Source organism: Candoia aspera, chromosome 3, assembly GCF_035149785.1.
Source record: "Candoia aspera isolate rCanAsp1 chromosome 3, rCanAsp1.hap2, whole genome shotgun sequence".
NCBI classification, from domain to species: Eukaryota; Metazoa; Chordata; class Lepidosauria; order Squamata; family Boidae; genus Candoia; species Candoia aspera.
In genome coordinates, this window is record NC_086155.1 from 66,519,310 (window position 1) to 66,533,955 (window position 14,646).

The following is a 14,646-nucleotide window of genomic DNA, read 5'->3' on the forward strand; positions in this document are numbered from 1 at the left end:
ATAATTCCCTTCATTCAGCACTGTTGTAACTTATAACATATACAGGTTATAAGTCGAGGACTACCTGTAGAACTGTATATGAATAGTTTGTTAAGCTAAGGACACTGTACATATTAAATATCACTGTAAATAGTGAAGAACTCTGTATGTGTGTCTGGGATGTTTTTGAGGAACAAAAATAAAAGCTTTGTAGAAATAAATAGGTTTCATAAATCTGTTGTATTGCATATGGACATTTTGAGAAAAACAGCATTCTGACTGGAAATCTGTCATCATATTCTGAATGTATAAACTAAGGCTGCACTGAATATTCTCTTTTTTATTCTGATGTAAAAATTGCTCATTAGTGAACATAATTAGCTGAACAAAAATATATTTGGGGATGGTATGAAGGACGTTTGTCATTAACTGAAACTGTTTACACATATTCATCTCAAATATGTGAATGCTTATTTTTTTTTAACAGTGAGCATTGTCTATTTAACCCAAAACAGGACCCCTTCTGTACATCTTAATCTGATCTGTGGCTGACAACATGATTAATCTCTCTGCCCAGCATTTGTAGAAAGTGATGTGAGACTTTTTGCAAGGAACAGATTGGTAAGAAATTCTAGAGCATTGTAAAGGAAGTTATTCCTTGGAAAGTTTTTAATATTTTTGCTTGATCATAGAAGCAGGAGAACCTATTTTCAAGCAGAGTGACAAGGCAAGGATCCTTCAGAATAAGAGTGTTAGTGGCAAGGAAAGTTAGGGGTGCTCAATTTTTTTTTAAAGCACGTAAAGCTAATTGATTACTTCTCATTTCTCTCTGTGTTTTTCAGTACAGGATGGAAAAGTCAGAATCAACAGAAGAAAACTACTACTGTATGTACAAATAGAATCATTGAGGTGGCTCCATTTTTTATAATAACCTTTTCTACCAGTCCTTTCCTGAGACTTACAAAAGATGACCCTTGATTTATGACATGTATTGGATTAAATCAACAGCTTTATTGTTTAGATCATATAATCTATGAATGATACTTTCTAGGCTGCTAGTTTCTCATAACCTTCTTCCAGCAACTGATAATGAAATCCCCATCCCACCCCAAGAGATCTATGGGGAAACAATCCCTAAAGCCACAGTAATTGATATAATCTGGGACTACCCTACCAAATAATTTTAGACCCTGCCATGATCCTTGCAGAGCTCTACACTAAGAATGGTTGACAAAACTGACATCGACAGTTTTGCTCAGGACCATTTATCTAGTATGCTACAGGAATTACTTGCAGAATGCTTCAAGCTTATATTGACAAATAATGCATCATATTTTGAATGTATAGTAATTTTATTCCTATAATTCTTTGTAATTGACACTGAATTATTTAGTTGTAATTTTAATGATCCTGGTTATCCAGTAACACAATATTAATTAAGAAAGCTAATTTTAACTGCCATCAGACTGGTTTATTTTTGGCATCATGTTATGTAGTTAATTTATATAAAATTTAATTGAGTTCCTTATTAAAATTCAAGAGAGGGCATAAGCTTTTGTGAAGATAATTATAGTTAAGAAAAAGCTGTTTTCATGTATGTTCTGGCTATATCTGCAGTGTTTACCTTAGGACCCTGTTAATATAGAATAAAAAATGTTTTAGTGATAGCAATATTATGACCTGACTACAAGATACAGTACCTCTTAGTCTCTGTGCTATGAGCGTCCCCAAAGAAATCAAGCAGGTATGTAGATTTGTATAGACTTCCAACACAGTAAATATAAATGCAAAACCCTTATGCTAATACTTATATTTTACTGACTTTCTTTCATTAATATGATTATTTGCATTAATACTGAAGCTAATTCTAATTACAGCTGTATTCAACAAAATAAAGGTTTTAAGAAAGAATTCTTTTGCTATTAACAAATACAGATGAAAAGAACTAACAAATTATTTTGCATAAACACCGCATATCTTTTATCTTTGCAAAAAAAGGAAATGTCTTAGGAGCTTGCCCATCTGTTTACTCTCTACATCATTTAACCTGAAGCTGATAGGATCTCCTTCTTAAAATAGCACTCAGCTGGCCTCTAAAGCATCAACATTTCTCACGGTGTAATATTAGATACAGTTTCTGTCCTACGTTTCTCCATGCTTGCTCTCTTTTTATAGAGGGTAGATTCAAGCAATTCTACAAAAATGTAATTTAGACTGTCATTTTGGTGCCATAGCATTGCTTCATTTTCCTTTTAAAAATGAGTACAGCATTTGAAGCTTTCCTTACAGCAACTGACTGGCTTGCTTTGAAGTCGCCAAGAAAAATCAAGGCAAAAAGCACAGAGCCCAAAAATGGAAACAGGCAGTAGTAATGTCTGGATGTTGATTTCTGCACTCTCCTCATGGTCGCTGGAAGGAGTGTGGATAAGTTCATCAGAGGTTTTTCTTGTTTAGAAGAGGACTGCAGTTAGCCCAATGACGACTGCTCTGAAAATGTTTTAAGGGCTTCTGTGGTAAAAGCAACAGTTGTATGGAAGTGGAGAAAAATTAGACAGATAATCAAAAAGTGAAAGCAAGGGTGCCCTTTCTTTGAATGTATCTGGAATATATTTTTGTAATCTATGAATTGTATAACGACCAAGTAGCAACAGTAAGAACAGACCATGGAACAACGGACTGGTTTAAGATTGGGAAAGGAGTATGGCAGGGCAGTATACTCTCACCCTACCTATTCAACTTGTACGCAGAACACATCATGCAACATGCTGGGCTTGAGGAATCCAAGGCTGGGGTTAAAATGGCTGGAAGAAATATTAACAATCTCAGATATGCAGATGATACCACTTTGATGGCTGAAAGCGAAGAGGAACTGAGGAGCCTTATGATGAAGGTGAAAGAAGAAAGTGCAAAAGCTGGCTTGCAGCTAAACCTCAAAAAAACCAAGATTATGGCAACCAGCTTGATTGATAACTGGCAAATAGAGGGAGAAAATGTAGAAGCAGTGAAAGACTTTGTATTTCTAGGTGTGAAGATTACTGCAGATGCTGACTGCAGTCAGGAAATCAGAAGACACTTAATCCTTGGGAGAAGAGCAATGGCCAATCTCGATAAAATAGTTAAGAGCAGAGACACCACACTGACAACAAAGGCCCGCATACTTAAAGCAATGGTGTTCCCCGTAGTAACATATGGCTGCGAGAGCTGGACCATAAGGAAGGCTGAGAGAAGGAAGATTGATGCTTTTGAACCGTGGTGTTGGAGGAAAATTCTGAGAGTGCCTTGGACTGCAAGAAGATCAAACCAGTCCATCCTCCAGGAAATAAAGCCAGACTGCTCACTTGAGGGAATGATATTAAAGGCAAAACTGAAATACTTTGCCACATAATGAGAAGACAGGACACCCTGGAGAAGATGCTGATGCTAGGGAGAGTGGAGGGCAAAAGGAAGAAGGGCCGACCAAGGGCAAGGTGGATGGATGATATTCTAGAGGTGACAGACTTGTCCCTGGGGGAGCTGGGGGTGTTGACAACCGACAGGAAGTTCTGGCGTGGGCTGGTCCATGAAGTCACGAAGAGTCGGAAGCGACTGAACGAATAAACAACAACAAAAATCTATGAATAAAAAAAGCTGATCTCAATACATCTAAATGGAGGAATTAGTTCTTCAGGGTCATGCTATCTAGCTTCCAAGGCTCTTCCAGTGTTACAAAGAAGTGCCAAATGATCCAACACTCATGGTAGGAATGCAGTGATTATCTCTCATGTTGTTGTTTTTTAATTACAAAAGCAGAGACTACAATCAGCCTTATTGTAAGTTTTGGAAAAGGGAGTTGTTCCACTCTCTGTTGTAAGCCCAACAAAATATTCTTTTCAGAACATTTATTTGCATCTCAAGGAAAACCTCTATTTGTGCCACAAAAAACTTTCCTAAAATGCAGACAATAACTTTAAAGATTTATTTTTTTCTACACATAATGGCAGGGGAAGAAAGAATTAAATCTTTCCATGTCCTAAAATTACTTAAGTACCAGAAAACCCACTGTATACTATAATAACATTGACAAAATTGAGCTTCTGTGTGCTTTGGCAAAATATAGCGGTTGTGTGCTATTCTTCATTCCTGTTGATTTCACGAACATCTTACATTATGTCATCCCACCCTAAAAAGGGTGACAAATGATTGTATTGTAGTCCCTCTTCAAAGTATATATCAACCCACTTGAGCAAAATCTGACACAAACTTCCATCTCTCTCTTCTGGTGGACAGAGCAGTTCCAACTCTGCCACATATTGCAGCAATCCTGATTGTCTGCAGGTGGACGTGACAAAAGCACTAAAGCATCTAGCTTCTTTTTGCAAAGTATTGATTAAAACAAAAACAAATGCCAAAAGGTTCACCTGCCAAATTAATGTAAACAGAACAAATATTCATCTATAAGTAACATGGGGTGCTCTTTCAGGCCTCATAATGAAGTGAAAATCTCAAGTACTGTATTTGCCTTGAGGTGGTGGTAGTTTATCTGGAAGCCATAGCCTGGATTATTTTCTCACTCTATTTCTGAAATTATTTCTTTCTTTCCTTTTTTTTTTTTTTTTGCTAGTAGGTCTTGCCCCAGTAATTCCATGAGATCTTTTCAAATCAGGTTGGCTAAAAATGTGATGAAGATGCGCCATTACTTGAGTTTCTTCCTTAATAGTATTTGTCCTTTGGTGTCAATGATGGTAACAGTCTTATTAGACAATATACAGTGGTGCTTAAAAGTCTGTGAACTCTTTTAATTTTCAATATTTCTGCATAAATATGATCTAAAACACGATCTGTTCTCCACAAAAAAAAAAACTAGATAAAGAGAACCCAATTAAACAAATGAATCAAAAACATTACATGTGTTCATTTATTTATTGAGGAAAATGATCCAAAGCTACATATTTTATAATGCCCTATGCCCTTGTGACATAGATCCTGTGAAAATGCTAAGACCTATAATGCTTTATTACTCATTTTGGAGGGATTGGTAGCTTCTGCTGCTTTATCTTATTTTTCATGGAACTCCAGGAATCCTGAATACTACTGGCATTATCTATTAGCTGACCTCTGTCATGGTATTACCTGTAGAATTGCTAAATTTGTGCATCTGTGTTAATTGCCATCTTAATAAATTCAATAAATTGCATCTTAATACATTCAAATAATTGCTTTGATCTACAGGTATTTATGAAATATTTCATGGTATTATTCATTTGGAACATTATTGCTTTCCTTGAATATCTTTTAAGGAGAAAGCTACCAAGAATTTTTGTTTTGTTTTGTTATAACACTATTTTACTTACTCCTGTCTTCTCATCGAAGATCTTGATTCCTCCAAAAGAGATGGTTAAAAATATTTTCTGTTTATGTTCACCTTTTGAACGAGATGCTGCAACAATTCCCTGTTGGGAGAAAACAAAAGGTTCACATTCAAAATAATTTCATTTTGGTTTTTTTCTGGGGGTTCTCATATTAAGAACTGTCAGCTTCCCATTGCCTTCAAGTTGGATATTTGGGGCAATGTATTTTATTCATTTGAATAAAACAATACTTAACTTCTATTTAATATGCACAATATTTATTTCTGTTTAAGACTGGGCTGAACACTGGTTTCAATGTGTATGTTTGTTTTCAAAATTTTCCACACTATTTATGCAAGTGGAGTAAAGCTGCAAAAAGGGCTAAGTGAATGCATACCATATTAATCCAGGATTTTCTGCTGATTCTGACATATGAAAATTATCTAATTAATGGGCTAAGTCAGGATGTTGTGATTAATTTCTATCACTTCACTTTTGGGCAATGAAGCTTGTAACACTATTTATTAAACTACAGGGATAACTCTACTTCTGAGCAGAATATCCTATCTACTCATAGAAGAAATCCTTTACATGCACATACAAGTATGTGAAATGTGGATAATAATTGTTTGATATTTTCTGACAACAGAATATGCTGTTAAAACAAAGGAAAAGAGATACAAAAGACTGAGGATGTATTTGCTGAAAAACATGGGTGCCTCTGAAGATTAGCCATCACTTGATAGAGTTGCTTAAGGCATTTTGTAATACCTAAGTAAGCTTCTCAACTTCATTCTTTCTTTCCCTAATCTTTTGCCTTCCCCAAATCTTCATCTACTTCTTTCCCTCCATATCTTTTTCCTTCCCTTATAGTATTTACCCCTTCACCTCACTCTGTATCTATCTATCTATCTATCTATCTATCTATCTATCTATCTATCTATCTATCTATCTATCTATCTATCTATGCTTTTTGGTTGACTATATTGGAAGGGAATAACAACAACAATCATCATATCCTATCTATTTTATACAACTCAAGATGCCTACATAAATGGGACCATTATTTTCCCCACAAAAACAATGGGCTGGGCTGAGAGAGAGTGACTGGCCGGAAGTCACCCAGCTTTCATGCCTAGGAGATGATTAGAATACATGATACCCCAGTTTCTACTCCAGCCCCTTAATCACTATACTATACCAAACTAGCTCTCTGGATTGTATCCATACATACTTCTGTGTGTGAGAGGGAATGGTTAGTATATGTAAATGGACCATGAATTTTATTATTTTTCAATTAATCCTAAACCATAGTTATTTATTCAATTCAGTATTACTATTTTTTTTTTTTGTCCAAGCCTGTAGAAATCATTTAAAGCACAGAAGTACACTTGAGCACATTGCTTCAAATGAACAGAGTGGCCATAACTTTTTCCAGGTTCATAAGGCTTCTGTATAAGTCGTGTGTGTATGTATTGCCACTTCTCTCCCTTATGAATAGCCAGGTGAGACTGGAAGAAGGCATTGTAAATACTTTATTTACATTATTTCCACAGCCCTAATATATACAAGCACACATATACCATATACATAGACATGTCTGTTTGGGTAGGTAATTTATAAGGCTGCCCGTCTCATGACAGCAACTATATATAATAACCTCCACTAAATAATAATCTTCAGGTTGGTTTTAGCTGGGGTTGGCCAGTCTAGGTTGACTAGGTCTGGAACTGGCTGATACACAGGGATAGTAATGTAATGAGCAATTAGGATTAGAAGGCAAGCCAGAAGGAAGGACTATAGAAAATGCTGAAGTCAGCGCTGAAAACAAGACATGCCAGAGACCAGATTGATCCTGCCTATGAAACTCTTGACTGCAATAGGATTCCCTTTATATTCCTTTCTAAGAAAGTTCCCATACTTAACATATATGGTAGAGTCAATCCTTATAACTGGATATTCATTATGCAATTTACCATGTAGGCAGTGATCCTGACAATCTGTTGACAGACTGGTCAGCAATTCCTAACCAAATATTTGTGGCTTAGGATGCTTGTTAAATTGGCTCAAACTGAACCTAATACAAGCTTATGGGAGAAGAGCAGCTATAGAAAAGAATGATAATTATAAAGGAAATATGGAAAGTAGACAAATCGAAGTCGATAGCAAAATGGGCAGACAGTTGTAGGTTTCTACTATAAATTCTGGGCATATATACTGAACTGTTAGCATATTTTTCTTCCAATTGGATACTCATTATTTATGTTTTGCAAATTAGATTCAATACTTGGACGCCTTTTCATGGGTATTTCACATTATATTGGTACCATGGAAACAGATTCTTGGATTAATTTTTCCTTGCAATAATTCCCTGTAATATGAATATGAAAGATACAGGCTCCATACTTGGTATGCTTTATTTGAATTCATCAATATTTCATTTTGTCTACTGAAGTAAGCAGCGTTGTCAGACTACAGTATATATGGCTTCCAAATTCCTAATCTCAGCCCTATATTTGAGGTAAACTCTTTAATTGCCTAGTATAACAACTGAGTTAGCTGTGTATACATCCCTGAGGTAGCCAGTCATTCATAAGTTACTTTAAACTCAAGGCAACAAAGAAATGCATATTCCCTACAGCATATTCTCCCCATCCTTTTTTTTTTTCTTTTGGAACAAGATGGCCTATTAAATATTACATTTATATGATTTATAACATTTTTTAATCGGTTCAATTGTGTCTGATTCTCGGAAACTGATAATTTTACTCACATTTATATGGAGGCATACAGAAATAAGGCATGGATAAAAAGGAATTCTGCTCTTACAGGGTTATAACTCAAGGTCATTCCACAGAAGGAAATTCTTTCTCAGGCAACACAGTTAAACTATGGAATTCACAGCCAGCTGCTGTGGTAATAGCAGCCAATTTGAATGGTTTTGAAAAAGGATTGGAGGATCAGGCTTTAATAGCTACTAATATTGATGGCTGTTTACTACTTCCTGAATCATAGGCAGCATGCCATAAATGCTGATTGCTGGGAAGCGACAATGGAAGGAACTGTTGACTTCCAATCCAAGCCTATGAGCTTCTCAAATTAATCCAGTTGGCTAAAATGTGACACCAAATGCTGGTGTCAGGCCTATGGCCTGATCCAGCAGGATTCTTCTTATGTAAATACAGTATATATCCATATAGGAATATCCATCCATTTCTCAGTATACATTTCTGATCTATTCTGTTTTTATAAATTAATATTCACAGAATCTGATCAGATAATTTTTTTAAAGGAATAGTTCATGACATAGCTATCAGTTAAAATACAATTGGCTGAGTTAGGTATTTCAAATATTTATATCATAATGTGGAGTCCTTGGTGCTCTCTGAGCCTTGTTGTTTTCTTGCAGACGTTTCATTGCCAGACTAGGCAACATCTTCAGTGCAAAGAGGGAGTGGGCCTTGCTCTCAGTTTATATACGGTGGCTTGCCCTGTTTGTGCAAAAATCAACACTAGGATTAACACCAGATGAACCATCAAACAGCACAATACACCTTAATCAAGAAACTATTACCTCAGTCAATCAACCAAGCAGCAAACAACAGCCCAATCAAAGAACTCCCAAGGAGAGAACAACACCCCGACCAACACAAGCCACTGTATATAAACTGAGAGCAAGGCCCACTCCCTCTTTGAACTGATGTTGCCTAGTCTGGCAATGAAATGTCTGCAAGAAAGTAACAAGGCTCAGAGAGCACCAAGGACTCCACAGTTCAACCCTAAGCTACAAATATTTGCTTTGATTACATCATAATACACACAAACAGATAGACTATTCTCTCTAGTAAAATGAAAATGACAGTCAGCAGCCTCCCAAACCAATTGTTGGAAGGATCAATGGAATGAATGAGAAGAGTGTTCTTGTTGTTATGGTCCATTGGATCAACCTGACTCCTGGTGACTAATGGTAGTTTTCCTGGCAACATTTTCAGAAGTTTCTTCCCAGTGTCTTCTTCCTAGGCAGACAGAGAGTGACTGGTCTAAGTCACACAGCTGGTCCCACGCCTAAGGCAGAATTAGAACTCATGGTCTCCTAGTTTCCAGCCTAGTGTCTTCCATGACACATTGCTTAGATACAACTGAAGAACATCCAGAAGCTGCAATTGGATCAGAATGCGGTGACACAAGTAATTATGGATATACCTAGATACAACTATGCTACACCTACACTGGCTCCTAATAGGCTTTTGGGTGCAATTCAAGGTGCTGATTGTTTCCTATAAAGCCCTTCATGGCATGGGGCATGGTTATTTAAGGGATTGCCTTTCTCCAATTGTCACCTCTCATCCCATCAGAACTGGCAGGAGGGGCATGTTCTGGGTCTCATTGATTAGAGAATGCTATTTTGTGGAACCCAGGAAGTATGCTTTGTCTGTCACAGTGCCTGACTTCTGGAACACCACACCACCCAACATTAGGTTAGCCTTGAATCTTCTGGAAAGCTGTTAAGACTTGGCTATTTTCCTAGGCATGGGGGTTGGGGAGTTAGTTGAGCTTAGGTGGGATGGTTTCTAGTCTCAATTGCCAAAGTATATTGTTTGTACTTTTTTGTTGTTGTTATTTTGCTTTCAAATAATTTTAAAATTTGGTTAGCCATCTAACAAAAGAGCTGCGTCTGCAAGATGGGAAGCCATATAAATATATTAAATATTTTTTTCAGTTCCATACTTCTCATTGCAATATACAATGTATCTACCATTGCTTTACTTGGATTCTTAGTCAGGAATATGCATATCCATATTCATGCCCCAGAGCACAACATCACAAATATATTACTCCATAAATACATTAAACAATCAAAGAGATATCACACTTTCGTGCCATACTTCCAGCTCAGTGTTGAAGCATTCACTAAGTATTCCATCTATGCTCAAACTTTATTTCCATCATATACTGCAGTTACTATACTTACTGAACAATGATTAATTCTACATTTGCTCACAACATTCCATAATTCACATAAGCTCACTGACCTTATCATATTATTTGTATAAATCAACAAATTCACAATAACTTTTAACTAAGATTCATGCATTTCTCAATGACATGCTGCAGAACAATAAGCTGGTCTGTATAGTCCCTAGCATAAAGCTATACAGCACTTCCCATATTTATTCACTGCCTCCTCACTTACCCTTTTAATCAGGTTTCTGCCACAATCTGGTAGTTTGGGCGTTCACTCTTGCTACCTTTCTCTTGGTATAAGAGAACAATAATGGCATTCCTTCAATATTCAGGCACAGATACAGCCTTCACACATGTTTAACAAGTTGCAAAATCAACCCATAAGCATGCTATAGTCATATTTAATAATTATCCAGTTACACCATCTACACTCAATACACAATACACTACAGGTAGTCCTCACTCAATAACCCTAATTGGGTCTGGAATGTCTGTCACTAAGCAAAGTGGTCATTAGGCGAAACATCATGTGATCACACCACTTAGTGATGGCAGTTCCAGTAGTCCTGGTTGTGGTCATTAGACGAGGACTGCGCTGTCATTAGGTGATGACCTCATGTTTCTCCTGCCCTGCTCGCCTCTGCTTCAATTCCCCCCACCTGCCTATCTCCTCCCCATCTCTGCCCTTCTGACTGCCCTGCACTCCACTACCACAGCCTATCCCTGCCAGACCCAGCTGACCTTCACCATCTATTCTTTCTCCTGTTGCTGATGAGGCATGCCTGGCTGAGGCAGCTGCTGGCCCTTCATGAGGCCTCACATCTGAATATTGATCACATGATCACAGGGATGCTGCAACAGCCATAACTTCGAGGACTGGTCATAACTACTATTCATTCAGTGCTGTCATAACTTTGAACAGTCACTGAACAATTGGTCATTAAGTGAGGACTACCTGTACATTTATCATATTGGGAGCATGATGTACTATTGTCTAATCTTCTCTATAAGGAATGATTGTAGATCCAGATAAACATGATAACTGGCATTCCTAGCAACCAAGGCTACATGGGTTCGGATCTCAAGTGACACAAATAGTGACACAAGCTCTTTGGAGAGCTTGACAACAGTGTAGCTCCATCTGAATCAGGCTAAACATCTGTTTATTATTAACATTAGTCAGGACCACAGAAAGAAGAAGCTGTAACAAGCGTACACACATAATTTTGAGATGTACGAATCATCTACTCAGGATTCAGTCTCCTTTTAGCAGCTATCATCCCACCCATGATTACATCAAGATATGGGTTCTATAGCTGTATGGTGTTACTTGACTGAGAAAATGTCACCTAGCAGCTTTACAGAGCCATTAAAATACATGGTGGGCTAATATGAAAAACTGCAGACTCCAAAACACAAATCACATGGGGCCAAGGAGAAATCTCTAAATAATATCATGCCCTCCTACATCTAAACTGTAAAATTTTACCTGTATAGTAAGGTGCCATGGTTGACGGTATCAAAATAGAATCAAATAGAATCCAAAGGGTGGGACTTCTATTTTTGTCCAAAGAGAGGTCATTTACCAAACATACAAGGCATTCCAACGCTGTCTCAAGACCTGAAGCTGGTTTGTAAAGAATCTAGATATTCTGTTCCACCTCAAAGAGTTAAGAATGCTATCACACTCTTCAAGACCTTGTCCAAAAAGGTTTCATATCTTTATTTCAAATAATGTTTAGATTGCTTCTAAGTTAACTCACATAAACTATAATTACACATGTATGCACATACATATATATTGCATATATAATTTTTATATAAACATTATAAATAATATTGAACATTAATATTGAAATATTTTCACAGCACCTTTAATTTCATCATGGAATCTTGACATAATTTGTCACCTCGTGCTGCAGAAACCTCGTCTATCCCAATGAGTTTTGCTTTGTATCGAACACCGTCGCCTTTAAACCTTTTTATTAAAGTTGCTTCACTGCGATCCTGACCTGAAAAGAGAGGTGTAAGCCTGTAACCCACACAGTTGTATGAAAATATCAAAAGCTAAATACTTATAGTCAAGTTTAAATTTATTATACAGATACATTGCATCTATAAACATCACTCCCATCTGTTATTCTTCAGTCCCCTCTTGTTCTGGCCATAGCAAATGGAAGAAGGAGAGTGGTAAAAAAATTAAAAGAGTGTCACATTTCTCAATAAAAACCATTTACCAAATAACACTTTAAACTAGTCACCAGTCTCTGAATGAACAGATAGGGAAGAAGACATAATATCAAAGGATACATCCTTGTTCTTTTATTATCCTAAGACTCAGTTAATGATGCTAGAACTTTATTGCATCAAGATCACATCTAAAATAAACCAGTCATAAGTTTCTCAAATCAAGCAAAATGTTTCTTTTCTCCTATAGACTAATTAAATTATTATACAGTATATAATCCTTATTTGATAATAACACAGTCTATACGGGAATTAAAATTTGGAATTTGACACTGTTAGATCTTTGTAGCACTTAAAATTACCATTCAAATCACATGCTAACATTTCCTAGTTTCCAGCCATGCTTGTTCATTGACATGCTAAAAATATTTTATTTTCAAGTCACAGACTAAATCTTAAGTCCTCTTTAGTTGGGTCCTATTCATGCAAGTTTTTTAAAGCAACAAGTAAATAAGTTAAAAAAAAAACTCTTTCATACAGTATTTACATCAGATCTGATGAAGCTTGCATATGAATATAATTCCTTGTTTTACTATTATAGTATCCTTTTCTGTTTTGGAAGCAAAGCAAGGAGGAACCTGGTTAGTGCTTGAATTGGAAGAAAAGCAGAAATTCCAAGGCAGTAGGTAAAGCTGTAGAGGTCTAAAACATTTCAGAAGGCAATGAATGATAAACCACTTTCTTACTGCTGTCAACAACATCAACAACAATCACCACCCTGCATAGACATTTCCACATGGTCAGTAGAAGCTGAGCTCTGTCAAAGTAGATTTTATATTTTTACATAACATTTTTGTTTCTCCCCAAGTAAATTTGTTGGGGATGAGGTGGGGGAGGGAGCTGCAGAAATATACTCCAAATTATTTCTGTAGCTACATGAGGCTGATTTGAGTGAATACAAAATGTCAGATTGCACATGCTTAGAAGACTGGTCTAAAATATAGACATAAAAAATAAAAACAAATCACAAAACATGGGATAGTAATGGAGAAAGGGAAATTAGTTAGGCAGTTTGCAACTGAAGTGGCTTTCTAAAAGATGGTGACAGAAGACCATTATTTTAGGGTCCAAAACCACTTTGCTGTACCAGAGCTAGCTAGATCTCACAATATCAAAATAAAACATCCTAAAACCAGACAACTCTCTAAGCCATACAGTGGAAATGTGGAAATTGTAACTCAAGAGGGAGTGGTTTCAAAACTATTATGCCATGTGGGTGGAAGAAAAGGGCACAGGAATTTAAACCTAGATTTCACTCTAGATAGGGCTTACATTTCAGATGTAGCAGTTGCTGGAATTCTTTCATAATGATTTTTTCACTTTTCTACAATAAATCTTGTTGTCAGAGCTCTTGTGTCCTTGAATGCCTATTGTGTTGTTTCCAGTTTGTCAAAAATGACAGATGAAAATGATCTGAATTTGAAAATGTATTTTTATTCAAAAATAAAAAAAAGCTAATGTGAGCAGAGTTAGCTAAATGAGCCCTGGTGCCTTAATCATACCTCAGGTATTCCAGTGCTGGAGTTTGTCACTCTCCTTAGAATTGATAAATGAGGGGCACTCCGAGTTTGAGCAGCTATAGACTTTACTACTAAGGATGTGCCCTAGCTGTATTATGTACCTTCTGAACCGACTGAAGACAAGGGCTTCTATTAAACATTATTCATCTCTTTGTTTGTTCTAATGAGCTAATACAGAAGTAGGCATGAACAGGAGATAAGACTTTTTTAGACTATCAACATTTCATAGAGAAGGTTGTGATCATTATATATATTATAAGGTATATTATTTTTTTAATCTTTAGTTCACATATCTTTGCCCTAGTACATGGGCATGTGTACAGCTACAGTATCTAAACATTCCCAAGTTTAAATTTAATGAACTTTAATTTCTGCTCAAAATACAATGATCTACTCACTAAGTAGAATGTACACTATCCTGAATCCACACTCAGTATTATCAAGAAACTCAGCTAGCAATGATGGTAACACTTTTCCACAGCTTTAAAATCCATAAATACTAGAGTCTCTTTTAAAGTTTTGGTATTTGCTTCCCCTATCCCAACACCACATATTATTTTGAAATATACATAGACACATCCAAATCCTTTTCTGTTTTCATTGTGGGA

General features: G+C 36.4%; 1 protein-coding gene across 2 annotated transcripts in view; it reads right to left on the bottom strand.

Moving 5' to 3' along the window:
- The window catches only part of DAB1 (DAB adaptor protein 1), a 269,541-nt gene that overhangs the window by 111,781 nt on the left and 143,114 nt on the right, over positions 1 to 14,646 (bottom strand). For both annotated transcript variants that reach the window (XM_063298018.1, XM_063298017.1), the window contains exons 4-5: positions 12,144 to 12,283; positions 5,310 to 5,408 (exon numbers count right to left, since the gene is read on the bottom strand). In XM_063298018.1, coding sequence (XP_063154088.1) covers positions 5,310 to 5,408; positions 12,144 to 12,283 — 239 coding nt within the window. The remainder of the gene's footprint in view (positions 1 to 5,309; positions 5,409 to 12,143; positions 12,284 to 14,646) is intronic.